This window comes from Nicotiana tomentosiformis, chromosome 5 (genome assembly GCF_000390325.3).
Source record: "Nicotiana tomentosiformis chromosome 5, ASM39032v3, whole genome shotgun sequence".
In the NCBI taxonomy this organism is placed as follows: domain Eukaryota; kingdom Viridiplantae; phylum Streptophyta; class Magnoliopsida; order Solanales; family Solanaceae; genus Nicotiana; species Nicotiana tomentosiformis.
In genome coordinates this window covers 132,774,260-132,795,324 of record NC_090816.1, presented here as the reverse complement: position 1 = coordinate 132,795,324, position 21,065 = coordinate 132,774,260, and the positions used below count along the sequence as shown (strand labels likewise).

At 31.5% G+C, this 21,065-nt stretch overlaps 2 protein-coding genes across 4 annotated transcripts; one reads left to right on the top strand and one right to left on the bottom strand.

Moving 5' to 3' along the window:
• The first annotated feature begins 2,909 nt into the window (after positions 1-2,909).
• Positions 2,910-7,940, top strand: LOC104087018 (protein JAZ7-like). 2 transcript variants are annotated; one of them, XM_009591404.4, is made up of 7 exons: positions 2,910-3,232; positions 6,427-6,497; positions 6,598-6,680; positions 6,798-6,891; positions 7,000-7,141; positions 7,236-7,293; positions 7,659-7,940. In XM_009591404.4, the coding sequence occupies exons 1-7, from the start codon at positions 3,154-3,156 to the stop codon at positions 7,765-7,767; spliced, it is 636 nt and encodes a 211-aa protein (XP_009589699.1). In that variant the 5' UTR covers positions 2,910-3,153; the 3' UTR covers positions 7,768-7,940. The 2 variants fall into 2 exon arrangements, with proteins under 2 accessions (XP_009589699.1, XP_070031483.1); XM_070175382.1 differs by having other exon boundaries at positions 2,911-3,233; positions 6,434-6,497.
• Positions 7,941-17,079: 9,139 nt separating this feature from the next.
• LOC104087017 (ADP-ribosylation factor-like protein 8c) lies at positions 17,080-20,427 on the bottom strand. 2 transcript variants are annotated; one of them, XM_033653617.2, is made up of 7 exons: positions 20,230-20,353; positions 19,255-19,333; positions 19,074-19,155; positions 18,941-18,973; positions 18,736-18,857; positions 17,663-17,824; positions 17,080-17,475 (listed from the first exon to the last, which is right to left on the bottom strand). In XM_033653617.2, exons 3-7 carry the CDS (start codon positions 19,134-19,136, stop codon positions 17,358-17,360), a joined length of 498 nt encoding a protein of 165 aa, XP_033509508.1. In that variant the 5' UTR covers positions 19,137-19,155; positions 19,255-19,333; positions 20,230-20,353; the 3' UTR covers positions 17,080-17,357. The 2 variants fall into 2 exon arrangements, with proteins under 2 accessions (XP_033509508.1, XP_009589697.1); XM_009591402.4 differs by lacking the exon at positions 19,255-19,333 and having other exon boundaries at positions 20,230-20,427.
• Positions 20,428-21,065: the final 638 nt, after the last annotated feature.

Below are 21,065 nucleotides of genomic sequence, written 5' to 3'. Positions count from 1 at the left end.
AAATAATTCGATACAATCACTAAAAATTATAGGAATCAATTCTATAAGAAAATACTACATTTTAAATAAAAAATCCCGAAATTAATAAAAAATTCGTCCGTGGGGTCCACGTCTCGGAATCTGGCGAAAGTTACGAAATCCGATAACCCATTAAATTACGAGTCCAACCATACCAGTTTCACTCAAATCCGACTCCGAATCGATACTGAAATCTCAAAAATTCGTTTCTATAAGATTTCTAAAATTTTCCCAAATTTCTATCTCAAAACACAAATTAAATGATGAGAACAATGATATATTTATGTTTATAGACCAAATCCAAGTTAGAATCACTTACCCCCAATGTCTTTTCTTTGAAAATCTATCAAAAATCGCCTCTGCTCAACCTCTAATTTGTTAAAAATGGCGAATGAGACGAATGTCATCTTTTATAATTCTGCCGAGACAGCCCTCGATCCATGGCCTCGATCCTCGGCCTCTATTTTTGGGAGATCGATTTTTGGGCCTCGATTTTGGGCCAGAATTTCCAACAGAAAGGAAAAATTACAGTAGCTGTTTTAAGTCCAACTTTTGATCCGTTAACCATCCGAAACTCACCCGAGGCCCTCGGGACCTCAACCAAATATACTAACAAGTTCTAAAATATCATACGAACTTATTTGAAAACTCGAATCACATAAAACGACGCTAAAACCACGAATTATGCTCCCATTCAAGCTTCATGAAACTTAAAATTTCTAACTTCTACACTTGATGTAAAAACCTATCAAATCAACTCCGATTGACCTCAAATTTTACACACAAGTCATAAATGACATAACGGAACTATGAAAATTTTCAGAACTGGATTTCGACCCCGATATCAAAAAGTCAACTCCCCGGTCAAACTTCCAAACTTTAAATTCCTATTTTAGCCATTTCAAGCCTAATTTCACTACGGACTTCCAAATAAAATTCCGATCACACTCCTAAGTCCAAAATCAACATATGGAGCTGTTGAAATCATCAAAATTATATTCCGGGATCGTTTGCACATAATTAGACATCCGGTCACTATTTGAACTTTAACTTTTAATTTTTCATCAAAATTCCATATCTCGAGCTAGGGACCTCGGAATTTGATTCCGGGCATACGCCCGAGTCCCAAATCACGATATGGACCCACCGAAATTGTCAAAATACTGATCCGAGTCCGTTTACTAAAAATGTTGACCAAAGTCAACTCAATTGAGTTTTAAAGCTCTAATTCATATTTTAATCCATTTTTCGCATAAAAACTTTCTAAATTTTTTTTACTGATTGCGCACGCAAGTCGAGGAATGATAAATAGTACTTTTCGAGGTCTTAGAACACATAATTAATTATTAAATTTAAAGATGATATTTTGGGTCATCACAATCAAACCTTATCTTACTAGTTAGTAACAAAAATTCAGAGACTATTATTTTTACAATTGATATTATCTAAAATATACTTCCTCCCTTTCAGCTTATTATGTCAATTATTATTTTTTTAGTCTAGTTTAAAATGAAAGACATTTTTTAACTTTAAAAATATTATAACTTTAAATTTTTTTTATTCTTAATAATTATAAAATATAAATATCATTAGATTGTTTTAAACTTCGTATGCTAATCAATTACGTTCCCCTAAATTGAAAGAGGAAATAGGTATTTTAGTCCGAGGAAAATATGATAAGCATGAATAAAAGACTAGCCGTTTCTCACCATTATTACTGAATAAGGCTATAAAAGGGCCACGTCCTTTTAGTACACATATTACCAAAGTATCTTGATTGTCGACTTTGACGTTTCAGTTATATTTAAACAAAAAATGGACCAACAAAATTATTTTATATTAATAAAAAGCATATATATAAAAGAAGACCTTTTACAAAATTTAATCAAATTTTTGGGGAAAAATATTAAATAATTTTGTATATTTTTTTAAATGTCAAGAGAGAACTTTATCAAAAAGTTATTTTCTTTCAAATATCATAAGTACTTAAAATTTACTGATTCGATTAATTTGAATTCACACCTTTAAAAGCTTGTTACGGTGCTTTAACATTTTCTATCGAGGAAAATAATATTCTCATGGCTCGAATTTATTTCTGTAAAATAAACCTTTATCATTTCACTATATCGTTTAGCCACGTTCGCAAATCAAATGCGGCCTTTGGAGTGGATATATAGACATTCGATTTGAATGAGACGTACGTAGGCCGACCCTCGTTTTAAACATTTCTGTAACATGAAAGCAATACGTCGATATTACTCGGCTAAATACCAACCAATCATTTAACACGTCATGAAAAAAAGAGAAAGAAAAGAAAAAGATGATGAAGAAGAAGAAAATAAAATCAACAAATACCATCACGGATTTGGTGGGATAGATACAATATATTCTCCCAGCGAACTCAGATTTTAAATTTTATGGGTTTAGATTTATAATTTTACCATATTTCATTTAATTTAATAGATTTAAATTTATTATTTATACATATTTAATAATTTTTTGCGCAAAAATACATAATATGCGCGAAAGCTATGGGTTATTGAACCGATAGCTTATACATTGCATACGCCTCTGTCTCCACCATAATTGGAGGTCTCGAATTTGAGCTTTGAGAACGGAAAAAAAAAAAGGCAAATATCACTTTTAGTCTGCGATCGAAATTATTTACATCTGATAGCCACATAAATATAAAACTACAACAATGTGTGTGTGTATATATATATATAAAAAAAATATTTTTCGGTTATATTTTCAAAGAGGCCATACAATATTTTTTTTCCAAAAAATACCGTCACCAAGAAGAAAATGGTTTCTCCTGTAATGAGTCTTATACGACGTGAATCTTAATTAGTCGGACTTTAATGCGGATACCGAACCAAGTAACAAGTTGTGGCTACCAATCAGCACGTGGTTTTTCTGTCTAATTTTATAGATTTTAATGGCTGTTTTCTTCTTTTTCTTCTGCTTTTAATGTTCCATCAATTTGTAGTCTCTTATTGCATGGAGCTCATCAAAACACTTATACTCATTCTTCTTTTGGTTCTTTCTTAAGAGTTTAATCAGAACATATTTTCTTATTTATATCCAATTCTTGATTTCTATTTTTGTATCCTAAATCTTTGAGAAAGTGAAAAAATGGATTCAAGAATTGAGATAGATTTCATGGACCTCAACACCAGACCACAATCAGAAATGGCGAAGCAACACACCAAAGGTAAAAAAGCAAATCTTTTTCTCATATATTTACCAGTACAGAAATAAAAAAGAAAATTCTTTTTGAGTTCCTGGGAAAAAAAAATTGTAGACTGATTTGAGATTTGATTTTGGAAGTAAGAAATAATTTATTTAATTGGGAAAATATGGTCAAACTAAGAAATGAAATCTATTTAGGGTTATTATAACACGACGTCTTGCGCTAAGATTTATTAGGGTTCATTATTGTAAGTAGATCTCAAATGAGAGTAAATTCAATTGACTGAAAAAGAATATATGGAAATGAAATTTGTTAATTAAAATGATTTTCAGTACTTGTATCTTTTACTCTAGCCTTTGTTATTAGCCTTCTTATGTTATTTTCAGATATTCATAAATACTTTTCTTTTTTATATTTACAATAACTTCCGTTCGATTCTTCAGTTCTTACTTATTTTGATCACGTCATTAATTCCTTGTGATTAATCTTTTTTTTTTTTTGCTTCCTTTTCCAATTCAAAAAGAGTTGTTTTTGGGTTAATTAAGTAATAGTAGCAGACCTATCTTAGTTATAATCTTTATTGAATTGAGCTTCTTCTTGTAGTTAATTATGTTTGGGTATTATATCAAGAAATTAACTTCTCTTTTTGCTGATCATAATTAAGTAAAATTCATTGTTTATGATCATTAATAGTCTGTTGTCAAAGTAAATCTAAGTTATTTAGATAATTCACGCAAAACCTTTTGTTTTTTCGAATAATTCATACTAAAGCTAATATAATTTTAGTTCCAATTAGTGCTGGCAAAATGAGCCCATTTTGTCAACCCGCCCAATCCGTCCATATTTTAATGAGTTGGATGATTAATATTTAAGTTGGGTAAAATTTGGGCTTCAACCCATATTCAACGCATAGGAATATGGTTATTCATGATGAAATATGGGTTAGCTTAATCGGTTATCTTCCAAACTTTTGCTCATTCAAAATAAATGATATCATTTTTTAAATTGAAAATGCTATAAAGGTATTTCAATTCCTCTTCCTTGTATGTTTTTCTCACTATAGTTGACTATGTGAGTATTTTTTTTTCCATATTTGGTTGACTTAAATATTTTAGAAAATATTTTCCTTATCAAGAGAACGCGAAAACATTTTTCAATCTTCTCCACCCTATTCCACATCCCTCCCAACCCATCCTCACCCCAAACCCCCAAACCCCACCCACCCAACACCCACACCCACTTACCATCCAACTCAATAAAAATATTATTAAGAGTTCTTTCTTTTTCATTTCTAACAAAATGAGTATTTTCTTTTTTCATGATGTAAAAAAAGTTTTTTGTTTCATTTCAACAAAAGAAGTACTTTCTTTCATAAAATAGAAAAAGTATTTTCTTTCACTTCAATAAAATGACGTAGAAAAAATATTTTTTTTCATTTCAATAAAATGAGTTTTTTTTTCATTATGTAAAAAAATATTTTCTTTCATTTCAACAAATTGAGTATTTTTTTTTCATATTGTAGAAAGCGTACTTTCTTTTTCAACCAAAAAAATAGTATTTTCTTTTTAGTTATGGAACACATATTTCAACGTTGAATTTGTACATAATTATATATTATTAGTGAATTATTTGAATATATTTTTGAATATAAATAGTATCTTTCTATTTATAGTGTATATATTTTTTTTGAATTTGTTAGTTTTATTTTGGATTGCAGACAATATATGAACAAAGTGAAAAATGCACAGAGTCATATATTATTAGTGATATTGCTTGATATGCATTAAACACATTTTCTTCCCAAAATGAAAACTGTCATATTTTTGAAAGAGTAACTTAAGTTTACAATATGATAGTCAAATTTGAATAAATTTAATGAAGAAGAGTATATATTATTCCAGTTAAGCTTATGTCACTAAATAACATGAGCAAAAGGAAAATTATAAATTGCACTTGAAAAAATATTACACTTATATATTATGGGTTAACCCATATTCAACCCGCCCATTTGACACCCAACTCGTTTTTGACCCGTATGAAATATGGACGGGTTGAGACTCAATTTATTTTTGCTCAACCCATTTTTAACCCGCCCAAATCCGACATAACCCGCCCAATTACCACCACTAGTTCCAATGAAATAAAAGAACATAATGTTGAATAGACATGGATCGACATGGCTGAAAGCAAGTGAAGAAAAGAAGACCAACAACATGGGTTGTGGTGGGATAGATAAGATTTCTCTACCCTTAATCAAAAGTCTCGGATTCGAGCTTTGGGTATGGCAAAATTCCCGTTAGGGAACACTTCCCCTCTTAAATAGACCTTACGCGAGGTGAATTCTTATATAGTCGAGCTCTGGCATGTACTGGACCCGAGTTGGAAATCAAAAGATATATTAAAAAAAAGATGGGGAATAGACTCCAGAGGCAAAAAGATAATATGTTCAGAATGGAAAAAAGGATGGGGAATTAAGCAAAAAATGCATGTATATATGTACAATATTTGAGTTAAAAACAAAGAATTCAGTTGAAATTACAAAATTCGTCTTAATAAATTTTGCCTCTTAAAATGGTGTTCACAGGTGATGTCGGCCGGCCTCTAAAGATGTATGATTAGGAACAGAGGCCAAACTATATGTTTGTTCAAACTGAATATCCTTCGTCAAAAAATTATATTATATATTAGATAAAATATTATTTATTATTAATAAAAAATAGACTTTGAACATTCTTGTATAGCCCACAAATAAATAATATTCAAAATTTAAACACTCTTATTGAATTTTTTGATTTCGTCAATGATTAGGAAAAAAGAATTTCTAATACAACGAAAACCTTATCCTTTTAAGTGTGGTGTGCATATATTCTTATAAATATCATATAAGCTATATTAAATTCATTTACAAAAGATAAGTAATTAAGTTGCAATCTTATCTACTTATCTCACAGCAAATATAGTAAATTTTGGGATCCATCAAATGTTTAAAAGTCGTCCTCAACCAAAAATAACTTTTTTTCTTTGTTTTTTTCGTTTTTCACTTGTGTTCGCTTATTCTTTATCTGTATTGGAGTTCGAATATATCCAGATTCGTATCGAATTTTTTTCATATTAAAGGTTAAAGCATTTCCTAACAAAAGCGATTCAAAGTTTTTTTTTTCTCTCTGTGTCATTTGCATATGCTAACTATTCTTCTTCTTTATGTTTGGCATTAGCTTCTGGGATGAAGTGGCCATTTTCATCTATTGCTAACTTAGCTACTCAAGCTGAAAGCCGAGTTTTTCAGGTTCTTCACAATTTCTTGTTGAATTCTAATTCCTTCATTTATTAATTAAAATATTCTCATAAACTAAATTTAATCGAATTTTCTTTCTTCTATTTTCCAGAATTACAACTCCTCCCCAATAATTTACAGTAATTCAAAAAGTTCATCCCTAAAGAATTACAAATTCACCACAAAAGATTCCAGGTATTTTCATAGTTTCTTAATAAACTATTTGAAGTTGTAGTACAAAAAAAAAAAATACTATATTACAAACAGTATGGTGATTTTTTATTTTGTTATATAAAAAAAATTATTTTACAGGAAAAATTCTGACCACTTGAGGAAACCTGAGTCAACGTTGACCATATTCTACATGGGTGAGGTCCATATTTTTCAGGATATCACACCAGAAAAGGTTCTTGGAATTATTTCTTATATCTATTTTCCTTTTCGTGCGGCTGTTTTAATTTGTTACTTTAGTATATATTAACAATGTAATATTCTTATTTTTTGAATTATATAGGCTGAACTAATAATGGACTTGGCTTCTAAATCAACGACTCTCCACATGAATGAGATTTTAGAAAAGGCAAATAAAGAAAAATATGAAGAAAATAAATCTGAGCCTTCAACACCAAATACATCCACAAATTATGCTAAAGGAGGTAGCAGCTCTTGGTTCTTTTTTTTTTAATTTTTAAATTTCATTACTTCTCTATTTTTATATTATTTAAATAAATCTAAATTTTATATTTGCAGCACTGGCTATGGCTCGTAAAGCAACCCTTGCCCGATTTTTGGAGAAGAGAAAGCATAGGTATAATAAATTTAATAATAATAATTATTATTATTATTATTATTATTATTATTATTGTTATTATTATTATTATTATTATTATTACTATTTTTGTTACAGTATTTAAAAAATTCTAACAAATCCTCATGAACGTGATAAATCTCGGATAAAGAAAATTACAATTTCTAGTATTCATCTTACAATTTATTAAAGAAAGATTAATTTTCTTGGGGGAAAATTAGTCACTTGTCATATCAACCCTCAATAGGAAAAATAAGAGAGCCAAATTTAAAGAGGGAGAGATTATCTTTTCATAAGTTTTTTTTATGTTTTAATAACACTATCATTTTTTTATTAATTTCTTGGTTTCTTTTATGTGAATAAAGATTGATCACAGCTAGGCCATACCAACATGGTGAAAAAACACCAAAGTTTCCTTTTGAAATGCACCAAGAAGAAGAAACGGCGTCGTCAAGCGTTCATTGGGAAAGCTAATTCAAGACAAATGGATTTTTGAATTCTTATTCTTTTAAACTATATATTGTCTAATGTTAATAGGACTTCTTTAGAAATACCCGTATCTATGAACGTGCATGTTAATAGTGGCACGTGATGATTTGAACATTTATTTATATGAAAGAATAATAAAAATTAATTAATGAGAGAAATTTTATGTATAATAATACAACAATCGTCTTAATGCCGAAATGTATTACTATTACATCAGCATAATACATGAATTTAAAAATAAAAGGACATCATCAAAACTTATACAAATGATCAATTTTGTCATGTTAGTTGGATAATTATATATTATAGTTTTAAAATATTTAATGTGATGGTATCTTAACGAACACTTCTTTGTGGACAATATTTTTGTGTATGTTTCCTCCTAATGCTTTGGTTGCTCTGCCTTAACCAAAACTCTTGTTGTCGATCTTGATATCTCTCTTGAAAGTGAAACATACAGTTGTTCATGCAAGAAAATATATTGTGGTAAATATAGTCCAATATTTAGAATGTTTGTCCTTGTGCTTTATTTATTATATTTGCAAAACATAAACATACTAAAAATTATTTTCACACAAACTTAAAAGGATATTCCTTAGTTTCAGAAGACGAAAGTTGAATTCAGGGATAAGAATATACATAGAAGCACATTGACCAGTATCATAATTTTTGCATGTATGACATTATTGTCAAAACTTCTATATACCATTTGTGTGCTATTATATAAGCTATTCGGCGTATCTAAGTTTTTCAGTAGCATGACGGACATATTTTTCCTCAAAATCAACCTATATACAATGGAATATCAATTTTAACTTAGTCTATTATATAAACGGTGACACTAACATATGTAAGAAATAATAAATTTGACAATAAACATGTATGGTAGAAGTCCATTTGCTATTAAAGTATGTACGTATTCTTATTGGTAATAATTATTGGTATCATAGTCAAAAATTGAATTTTTTTTTTGTTTTTACTATAAAATTTACAATCAACCTTTTATTTAGTTGATCAACATATTCATTTCTGCTAGCTAAGATATCTTTATAATTCTATCATGCGATTTGCACAAATTACGTTTTAATCTAATGATAGAAATATTTATATTATTAAATGTACTACTATTACCATTGGGATTGATAACCAAGTGTTCAAGAAGAACCAAATCATCTTTTATTGGATGCTTTTCTTCGTTTCTGACACAAAGCAAGAAGACACTGAATACTGGATCTATTCTTACTTTATATTTCTTGTCAGTTGAATCTTTTTCATTTGAGACCAGAAGTATAACTTTGGCAAGCTAGCTTTTACGGTGTCTGCTTTTGTCGATTTTGGAACTACTGGTAGTACTTGACATAAATCGCATCCCAAATCATTACCAAATGGTTCGTTAATATCCAATATATCTCTAGAACTTCAGAAAATTATTTCGATCGTTTGACACTTAGCCATAAGTGCTTCATCCCATATTATTAATTTTGCTTTCCTTATAAATTAAGCATCATTGTTGTGCTTTGATATATTTGTAATGGTTATTTAAGTTGTTTGAAGAGGTATATCAAATCTAAAGTGGGTGGTCTCACAATAAAATCGTTGTTGGTACACCACATGCTATTATCACTAACAATGTCATGCCTCTTGATATGATATTTGCAAGTAATGCATGATATGGAAATATTATTTCGATCCCGCCGGAGGCATCTACAAAGAATAATTTTATTATAACAGAGTCGATTCTTTATAATATAGTCTTGAAAACTTGTTCTTGTTTAGGATTTAGCTTTGATTTTGCTTCCCCAGATACTTGTATAGCATTTTGATTTTTAATAATATACTAACCTTTTTACTTTGTGTTCTAACGCTCTTTTTATGGAGTAAATTTATGTACCCTAAGATTTTTTTTTAAACTTGAATAAGAATTTTACTCATATGATGGATTTAAAAAATAATGGAATTGGATTCTCTTGCTAAATAGTTAATTAAAATATTTAATTATTTGGTTTTAACATAAAAAATATTTTATTTTATGTTGATTCAGATCTTAATATTAGTTCATCTCTTATTTTGAATATTTAATCTTAATTATAATTCTATCCACCATAAATTTTATTTTCAAAGAGTAAAAGATTGATATGATATTTCACTTTTGTATCTTTATATTTGTGGAATCATTAGTGGTATTGACTCTTACCAACTATTTTTGTTCACTTTCTTACACATTTATATTCTTAAATATTTTCTTAGTTGTTGTTTAATAATTAGGTATTTTTAGATATTACACAAAAAATTGATTAAAAAAATATTATTTGAGTAGAAAAATAGTTCAAATATAATATAAAAATATATTATCGTGGGGGTATTTTTTTCTCAATTTTAACACTTTATGCAGTCCATTTAATATTACTTTTATTTTTTCCTGGTATTGGACATTATGGAGTGGTAATGTATTGACAATACGGAGGATTCTTATGAAATTAATTTTATTAAACCTTCCTACCTATTTTTAATAATAATTTAATAGATAAAATTTTATTAATTTTAAAATCTTAAATATTAAAAATTAGCATAGAAGATATTGTAGTCCAAAAATAGGTTATTACAGTTATGTCCTCTTCCTATGAGTTCTTCCGTTTAATAATTTAGGGTTATTTTGGTATATTAATATTGCATTTATGCTTTTATAATAATATAGGCTATCCTTTTTCTAAATGAATTTGGACAATATAATATATTTTCAAATTAAATTAGAAATATGACATTATAATACGTTTTCAAATTAAATTAGTAATAGAAATTTTTAAGAAGTATATCCTAAAAGTAATAGGATTACATGACTAAAAATATTTATTTATTCAATTTTATATGAATTAGACAGCCCGAAAGTAATTATACTAATAGGATTCCTAACGGTAATCATGTAGGATTCCTAACGTATAGTATGATGTCCTAAAACTAATAGGATTATAAGGCTATAAATTCCGGTTATATCCTTTTATTATGAGTTATTATGCTTAATATTATAAGATTATTTTTGTAAACCGACATTGTATTCATGCTTTTATAATAATACTAATTTCTATTCACGTGTGTTGCACGTAATTTTTCGCGTTAATCTATAAAAACAAATTATATGATAAAACACTTTTATAAATTCATATTAAATTAAAAATATATATATGACAAGAGATATAGTTCTTTCAATAATTGTATCAATGAGTGGCAAATTTTTCAAATGAAAAGACGTTTTCTAGAGCTCAATAATTAGGCAGTATTATTACTTGAATAAAAATATAATTAGATAATACTTTTTACACTGAGTAGCTAAATATCATTAATCATTTATTGTCTGAGAAAAATTATTCAGTACTCAACAGTAGAAAGTGTCTGCTCTTAGCAACCTCAATTTTTATTTTTAGAATCATCGCAAAGTTTCTTAAATATCTTTATTTTACTCTAACTTATAAACTATTGAAAATCGTTAAAGCGATGTATAACCAAGAAAACACACTCAAAGAAGTCATTCCACCTAATTTCCTTCCAAAGAATCATACTCATACCATATGAAACAAAATCTTATGCAGACTAAATTTTTTAACATTAAAATATGTACTTGTGATTTTCAAATTTATAAGTGAAATTTTACAATCTATTTTTTTAATATTTAATTATTGATTCCATTATATGTTAATTTTTAGCTCTAATTCAGAAGTTACCAGTATTTTAAGTTACACAATATCTATTAGCGTCTAGTCTGTATAGAATTTCATGCAAATAATATAGTAAAAATACATTCCTAAGTATTATAGTAATTTTTGTTTACTTTTAAATTGTCTTTTCAGTTCAATCTTGATATTAAACACATTATAAAATATTTCAGTCTACGAAAATTTAAACTTATAACCAATTCATGTGAATAATTTGAAGTTACTAAAAATTGGATGAGCAATTACAATCCACAAAAATCACTTAAATCTCAAGAAGTATCAATCACCAATGATATTATATATGGAATTCAAAACTAAAATATAAAAATATCAAGCTCCGAGACAATACGCAGAGGAGTAAAGATATAATAAGAGAAGAGAACTTATATAAAATAATCGGATTTCCCTTGAACTATGTGTCACTGATGACAAGAATTCTAAGTGTATAAATTATAAGAATCCTAGTGAAAAGTTTAACTTTGATTGAACAATGTAAATCATATCTAATATGAATCCTAATAGAAATAAACTATAAACTTTGTAGGGTTGCATATGTGCAATTTAAATCTGAAAAGAATTCTAACCCTGGGTAATTACAATTATATTCTTAAATTATACAACTATTTAAGGGCATAAAAGTCAATCGAAGTTTCAAGAATATTTTTGTCGTTCAACATTTAGCATAAAATATTCGTGCTTTTATAATAATATATAGATAGATAGATAGATATAGATATAGATTATAATGTTTTATATTGACTACAGAAAATCTTCAAAGATAAGACCATTTAGTTTTCCTTTTTGGTTTCTATTTTGTGAGAACGGTTGTAATATTACGAGTATCCACTGATTATAAATGAGCTATTTATTTTTTTTCTTCAAAACCTTCTTTATTCCACTCAATGAGAGACCTATATTCATAAGAATTCATGACGTTAGAGTGTCACATACGGTTCTTTTGAGAAGGGTGTAATACTATCACCTATCATGCCCGCCAAGCAGTTAATGGAGTTGTATTTCTGCTCACTGGTCTATGAACATTGCTCTCTCCAAAAAGTTGGCCGCCTATTCAAGATTTTTTCATTTCCAATAAGATCTTGGGCTCGATAAGGGCTACATGCGAATATATAAAGTCAACAAAAAATTGATGGAACAATTAAAGGATTGAAGGCTAGATTGATGGCTAAAGAATACAGAGTATTATGTTAAACCTTTTTACAATCAGAAACGACCTAATGAACCATAATCATTGTCTCGTTATGATCGTTCTTCATTTTTTTTTACGTTTTAGGGCCATAAAACAGAAATTTAGTATGATTTCTGATTTTTCGTGTGCTATATTCACGCCATCTTCATGAATTCGGACGACCAACCCCGAATCGTCTTAAATTTTATGGGTCCATTAGAAATGACTCAATGAACTATAGTTATTGCTTCGCCATGACCATTGCTTGTTTTTGGGCATTTTCGGGTCATAAAACATGAATTCAATATGATATTTTATTTTTCGTGTGCTTAGTCCACGCTATCTTCATGAATTCGGGCGACCAATCCCAAAACACATAAAATTTTGTTGCCCCATCAGAAACGAGCTTATGAATCATAGTCATTACCTCGCCATGACCGTTCCTTATTTTTTTGCATTTCAGGGTCACAAAATATGAATTCAGCACGATTTCCAATTTTTCGTGTTCTAATGTCTATGCATCTTCATGAATTCGGACGACCGACCCCGAATCGCCTAAAATGGGACCATAAGAAACGATCTAATGAAGCATAGTCATTACCTTGCCATGACCGTTCCTCATTTTTTAGCGTTTTAGGGCCATAAAATATAAATTGAGCACGATTTTCGATTATTCGTGTGCTAATATCCACGCCATCTTCATGAATTTAGGAGACTGACCCCGAAGTGCCTAAAATTTTGTGGGCCCATCAGAAGCGACCTAATAAACCATAATCATTACCTCGTCATGACCGTTCCTCATTTTTTGGCATTTTAGGGCCGTAAAATAGGAATTCAACACGATTTTTAATTTTTGGTGTGCTAATATGTCTATGTCATCTTTATGAATTCGGGCGACCGATATCGAATCGCATAAATTTTTGTGGGCCCATAAGAAACGAGTTAAAGAACCATAGTCATTGCTTCGCCATGACCGTTCCTAATTATTTTTGGCATTTTAGGACTATAAAATACGAATTCAGCACGGTTTTCAATTTTTCATGCGCTAATACCCATGTTTTCTTCATGAATTCGAGCTACCGGTCCCGAAATACCTAAAATTTTGTGGGCCATCAGAAATGACCTAATAAACTATAGTAATTATCTCACCATGATCGTTTCTATTTTTTGGCCTTTTAAGGTTATAAAATAGGAATTCAGCATGATTTTCGATTTTTTGTGTGCTAATCCCAACACCATCTTCATGAATTCAAGTGACCAACACCGAATCGTCTAAAATTTTGTGGGCTCGTCAGAAATGAGCTAATAAACTATAGTTATTGCTTCGTTCGTTCCTCGATTTTTGGCATTTTAGGGCCATAAAATACGAATTTAACACGATTTCCAAAGTTTCATTTGCTAATACCCATCCCATATTCATAAATTCGGGAGACCCATCCCGAAATGCCTAAAATTTTGTGAGCCCATCAGAAATGACCTAATAAACTATAGTCATTGCCTCACCATGACCTTTCCTCGTTTTTGACTTTTAGGGCTGTAAAACAGGAATTACGCACGATTTTCGATTTTTGGTGGCTAATGCCCACATCATCTTCATGAATTCGGGTGACCAACACCGAAACCTAAAATATTGTGGGCCTATAAAAATGAGCTAATGAACCATAGTCATTGTCTCGCCATGACCGTTCCTCATTTTTTGGCGTTCTAGGGCTATAAAAAAGGAATTCAACTCGATTGTCGATTTTTCAGATACTAATGTCCACGCTATCTTCATGAATTCTGGCGACCGACCCCTATTCGCCTAAAATTTTGTAGGCCCGTTAGAAACTACCTAATGAATCATATTCATTACTTCTCCAAGACGGTTCTTTTTTTATGGCAATTTAGAGCCATAAAACATGAATTCAGTACTATTTTCGATTTTTCGCGTGCTAATGTCTATGCCATTTTTATGAATTCGTGCGACCGACTACGAATCGCCTAAAATTTAGTGGTTCCATCAGAAATGAGCTAATAAACCATAGACATTGTCTCTCTATGACTGTTCCGTTTGTTTTGGTGTTTTAGAGAGACAATGTCTATGGTTTATTAGCTCATTTCAACACGAATTCAACACGATTTTTGATTTTTCGTGTGCTAATGTCCACGCCATCTTCATGAACTCGGGCGACCTGCGACTAAAATTTTGTGGGCCCATCAGAAATAATCTAATGAACCATAGTCAGTGCGTAGCCATGACCATTTCTCGTTTTTTGGCGTTTAGGGCCATAAAACAGAAATTGTGCACGATTTTCAATTTTGTCGTATGTTATTATCCACGCCATCTTCATGAATTAGGGCGACCGGCCCCGAATCGCCTAAAATTTTGTGGACTCATCAAAAAGACCTAATGAACCATAGTCATTGTCTCGTCATGACCTTTTCTCATTTATATATATTTTAGGGCCATAAAACATGAATTTAGCACGATTTTTGATTTTTGTGTGCTAATGTCCATGTCATCTTAATAAATTCGGGCGACCGGTCCCGAATCGCCTAATTATTTTTGAGCCCATCAGAAATGACCTAATGAACCGTAGTCATTGCTTCGCCATGACCGTTCCTCATTTTTTGGAGTTTTAGGACCATAAAACAAAGAATTCAACATGATTTTCAATTTTTCGTGTGCTAATGTCCACGTCATCTTCATGAACTCGGGCGACCGGCCCCAAAACGCCTAAAATTTTATGGACCCATCAGAAATGACCTAATGAACTATAGTCATTGCGTCTCCATGACTATTCTTCATTTTTTGGCATTTCAGGGCCATAAAACAGGAATTCAGCACGATTTTTGATTTTTCGTGTGCTAATGTCCACGCCATCTTCAGGAATTTGGGAGACCGACCCCTAATCGCCTAAAATTTTGTGGGCCCATCAGAAACGACCTAATGAACCATAGTCATTACTTCGCCATGACTGTTCTTTGGCGTTTTAGGGCTATAAAACAGAAATCCAGTACAATTTTTGATTTTTCATGTGCTAATGTCCATGTCATCTTCATGAATCCAGACGACGGGCCTCTAATCGCCTAAAATTTTGTGGGTCAATCATGAACGACCTAATGAACCATAGTCATTATTTTTCCTTGACTGTTCCTCATTTTTTTTGGTATTTTAGGGCCATGAAATAAGAATTCAGTGTGATTTTCGATATTCAACGCGATTTCTGATTTTTCGTGTGCTAATGTCCACGCCATATTTATGAATTCAAGCGATCGGCTCCGAATCGCCTAAAATTTTGTAAGCCCATCAGAAATGACCTAATGAACCATAGTTATTGCTTCGGCATGACCGTTCCTCTTTTTTAGCGTTTTAGGACTATAAAGCAGGAATTCTAACACTTTCCCTTTTTTCGTGTACTAATATTCACGTCATCTTTATGAATTCAGGCAACCTGCCGCGAATCGCCTCAAATTTTATGGGCCCATCAGAAACGATCTAATGAACTATAGCCTTTGCCTCACCATAACCGTTCTTTATTTTTCGGTATTTTAGGACCATAAAAAAGGAATTAAGCACGATTTTCGATTTTTCATGTTAGTGTAGGTTATAATCGTGATTAAGTTTTGGCCATATTAGAAAATGTTAGAGAACCTCTAATGTTAGAATCTTTTTCAATAGTAAATGACTTAGACATTTTTAAATAGAATGACATGAACAGATAAAATTCATTTTGCCAACCCTAACTAACATGTAATTGAGGCGTATTAGTTGTTGTTGGTCTGTTGTTCAGCTTCTCTATGATTTCCATTTTCGTGGACAGCTTAGAGATTATTTGGTTTAAGGTTTGTGTGCGCGTTAGGAAAGCATGGTTTTTAAGTGAGAGAAGGTAGGACGGATCTATTATTCACCGACTTTCGAAGTAAAAATAGTACGGGCTAGCCAGTTTTAGAATTGATAATTGAAAAATAACCAGCGGATGCAAAGTCAATAAAAAATAGTCACTATTTTGCTGCAACATGGAAAGTTCCAGCATAATATGCTGGAGATTGATGCATCTGTGTATTAACTTCCAACATATTATGCTGGAACTCCAGCACACGGAAAGTTCCAGCATAATATGCTGGAGATTAGAGCACCTGTGTATGAACTTCCATCATATTATGCTGGACCAGTATATTATCTGGAATATAATATACTAGAACTCCAGTATATTATACTAGAAGTTCACATGTAAAAAATTCGAACTCCAGTATATTATGCTGGAATATTTTTCGGATTTTGAATAGTATTTTCGTTCAGATTTATCTTTACATGAAAAATGACTAAATTTCGATTACTTTTGAAACTGTGGCTATTTTTCAATTACCACTCGTAAATCTAACTATTTTTGAATTTCACCCGCTTTCGAACCGTACACCAACTGACCCTCAAGGATTTTTCGATTAATTAAAAAATTAAAATCCCAATGTATTATCTTAGAAGCACAACAAACAACGTAAATTCATAATGAAAGATGTATGAGTTATGACTGTTTAAACGCTTAAATTACACAGAACTGTAATCAGCTATATTGAACCAACAAAGAAAGATCAGCCAGAAAATACATTTGCAGATCATTTCAAGACCCTCAAATACTACATTCTAATTTCCAGATTACTTTATCCTCCGCGATAGGCATCCAGAAGCCTGGTAGCGCGCTTCATTTCGCGGTCTTTGAGTGCTTAATTAGCCAATCGATAACAGCATCGATATTTACAGAATCCTTGCACGAGATCATGTAGCAGCAGACTTCTCTATCCGTTATTGAATCAAGACCTCTGAGATGCAACAGGCATCATAATTAAGAAAGAGAATTCGTAAAAAGGAAGACTTTGACAGCATACATAAGACGATAACCTAAACTTCTCAGGATTTTTTTTATCTAGACACGTGACAAGTTTAGGTGTCTGTCTATGTATTCTGCCAAAGAAATTCTTATGTAGGGGCTAACGTTCAGCTACTTACAGTTGATCGACCAACGCCTGCTGCGAAAGAGCTTCTGATTTGTCAATTTTGTTTCCCAAGATAAGCAAAGGTATCCCACTTAATGAAGGTTTCTTCAAAAGCTCATGTAACTCAGTTCTGGTTATAGGTACACTGTCTCTATCGGCAGCATCAACAACATACCTGTCGCATAAAATTTCCTATGTCAATTCAACATGAATACGAAATGCAGAGTCACTTCGTACTTAACGCCTCAAAGTTAAGCTGTAGTTTCCAAAAAAAAAATAGATGAAAAAGAACACCATCACTACAAATGAAAGGAAGTTTCCAAGTACTACTGCTGAACCGCGTGACAATTTCATCTAAAAGCTAAGCTGTTAAAGAGACACTTTCATATACGTAATTATATCTTTAACACGCCCCCTTACGTGCAGGTCTAATTCTTTTTCATAGACCAAACACGTGAAAATTCTTTTTGATAATGGATAATCGATAGCTGTGAGATTAAACTCATTGCCTTTGCCTACTTTGCTACCATGTTGAAGTGTGACCTTCTCATTTAAAACTGAACGGTTAGAAAGAACACACTTTTGCATGCTTACTTTATGTCTTCAACAAAAAGTATTCTCTAGCATTCTTTTTTTCTTACTTATAGTCCTTGTTAATAACAGAAAGCAAGCTATAACTGAGAAGTCAATAAAGCTGTGTAGTATCATGGACATAAGCCATCCAACTACCAACGACGATGATGAGGCAAGTGTAGGTATGACACACTCAACGAAAACCAACAACAGTGATGTTAACTTAAGGCAGGGAAAATAACATGGCCGCGAGAAAGAAGGCACCCAGTACTTTCCCCTACCCACAAAAAACGCAGCAACTACAATGGGATGCTTATAAATTTATTTAATTTGCGGAACCTTGCACGGTGTTAATGAAACTTGAGGTGCATAGCTCGGGAACAGTTTCATCCCTTTAAGTGTCAAAATAATGAATTCGGGCAAAAGCATTAAGTGCATGTTGTATTAAACCAAAGAAATAAGTAAACAAATTTGAGGAGACAGATAAGGATAGAGATCAAGATTAGGAATTACAATATCGCAGAGACACCCCGACAATAGCGCTCCCACATCGTACGAAATCTCCTTTGGCCTCCAAGATCCCAGAGTTTTATGGTAACATTTCCTTTTGTAACTTTACGCATATTAAATCCAACCTAATTGTAAGGAACTTTATTGAGCAAGTAAAACGAGAGAAATCAAGATTGCTAATTTAATTCTGTGAGGACAAGGTACCAACCGTCGGAATCATGTCCTCGCTGTAGCCTCCAGTCTGATAAAGATCAAAATACGTATGTTAAAAAATGTTACCGTCAAAATGATAAAGGGATAGGGGAAGAGGGAAGAGGAAAGAGAGCATATAAGGTCCTCACAGCAATGGCATTGACAAGAGATGTCTTCCCCGCATTTTGAAGACCAACCAAGGAAAGTTCCATTTCCTGTTTAAAGAATAGGCTGAACAAGAAAACAAATAAGAAACTAGGTATCAACAATGTCACTCAGGCTCGCATGAATTTGAGTTTACAAGGAAAAAACTGAATAGTAAGAACTCACAAGAGCTACTGGTTTAACTACTAACGCTATTAATTACTCTAAAATGACGCATCCATTAACTTAGTTCCATAAGCCCCTCCTTCACCAAAAGCAAATTGCCCCAATAAGTAAAATGTAAGAAAATCAAACCACAAAGTCAATTTTCCAGATAATTTATGGAATGAATATTATTTGATTATCAGCATCATAGCTTTTACAATCCAGCCAAAGTAATTTTCTTTTTAAATTCTTAAACATTTCAAGCTAATGCAAGATGAACAAAAACTATCAACCATAAAAGAGGGCAACAGGACCCAAAGAGCAAATCCTGCGCTTACAACTTAATTCTTCTAATCCAAATTCCAACTTTCACTTCTCAATTTCTATTATCATAGAAATTAAACAACAACAAGAACAACAACAACAAATGGGGTCTGGTAAGGGTAGTTTACCCCTACCTTTAAGAAGGCAGAGAGGCGGTTTCCGGTAGATCCTAGACTCAGGAAAGATAAAAGGAAGGGGCAACAACAAGCAAACCAATCGGAAAACTGAAGTGAAAATACAAGACTAACACTAAGTAATGCAATCAGAAAACCGAAACGAAATCAACAACAAGTAAAAACAGAAATCCAGGAATACGAAAATGCTCGACTGATACTAAGTAATGTACTAAAGCTATTGTTACAAGCTAAGGACATAAATTAAAACAGATAAAAAACAAAAATTCATTTCCTCTCTCTTCCTCCCACTCTCCAAGTCTTGGTGGAAGTTAGGCGGCCATGGAATTTGTCGAAGTGCACAAAAGCTGGAAGGTAAACCACAGTTATCGAAAAAATTGAGCTACGAAAAAGAATACCTTTAGCAAGAAAGACAAACCCAGAAAATCAAATTCAATTCAATCCAATTCTCCATATATAATTTCAACAAAACAAGAAATAAATAAAAAGGGGTTTCTTTAAAAAAAAAAAAAAAGCAAAAAGGAGGAAACTTTATTACCTACGAAGCCAGTTGAGTAAAGAATCCCAGAGACCCATATTTCAGAAAAGTGAAAAAAGCAGAGAACTTTGGCGGAATTAAGAGAGCATATGAAAGGGATTTTTGTTGAAGTGGCAGAATGTGAAAGAGGAGGTGACAAGTAAGTAATATAGGAAAAGGAGAAAGTAAAGAAATAATAATAATAATAATATAATAATAGGAAACTTCGCCGACTGGAATAAGGACAGAATCTAAATACTTTGCATTGATTTTATGTTAGGTTGGGATTGTTGCTGCAGCCGTAATTACTTTATTAGGAGAGAGTCTGAGGAAAGGAAAGGAAAGGAAATAAAAATGAAATTTATAAATTTGTTGTTTTACACCTTTTTTTGGTTATATTTATTGGACAAGGTATTTCTAGTAAAATATAGTGATTTTTATTCAGAACTTCAACATTTTGCCAAGTGAAATTTATAGACACGTACAATTTCAACCTTATATTTTTTTTGCCTATTTTAATTCATGTTTATTTTTTATTTTATATTATTTTATTTTATTTTTACATAAGAGTTTCCTATGAGTTGGAAATATGGGAAACAGCATTTGGGCCTTTGCCACATGGATTTGGGCCGGCCGAATAATACGCATAACGACGTTCAATTTTTCAAGAAAATTAACTCAAATAGTTGTGAGTTGGAGTCACCCCAAGAGCAAGGTGAGGAGTTCTTGGAGGGAGTAAGCCGAGGGTCTATCGAAAACAGCCTCTCTATCCCAATATAGGGATAAGGTCTGCGTACACACTACCCTCCCCAGACCCCACTAATAGAATTGTACTGGGTTATTGTTGTTGTTATTGT

Coding starts and splice junctions, on each gene's coding strand:
- LOC104087017 (XM_009591402.4), bottom strand. CDS start 20,267: ATGGGTCTCTGGGATTCTTTACTCAACTGGCTTCGTAG. Junction 18,974..19,073: donor CTCTTGTCAATGCCATTGCT/GTGAGGACCTTA, acceptor GATCTTTATCAG/ACTGGAGGCTACAGCGAGGA. Junction 17,476..17,662: donor CAGGCGTTGGTCGATCAACT/GTAAGTAGCTGA, acceptor GTTGCATCTCAG/AGGTCTTGATTCAATAACGG.
- LOC104087018 (XM_009591404.4), top strand. CDS start 3,154: ATGGATTCAAGAATTGAGATAGATTTCATGGACCTCAACACCAGACCA. Junction 6,498..6,597: donor CTGAAAGCCGAGTTTTTCAG/GTTCTTCACAAT, acceptor TCTATTTTCCAG/AATTACAACTCCTCCCCAAT. Junction 6,892..6,999: donor AGGATATCACACCAGAAAAG/GTTCTTGGAATT, acceptor TGAATTATATAG/GCTGAACTAATAATGGACTT.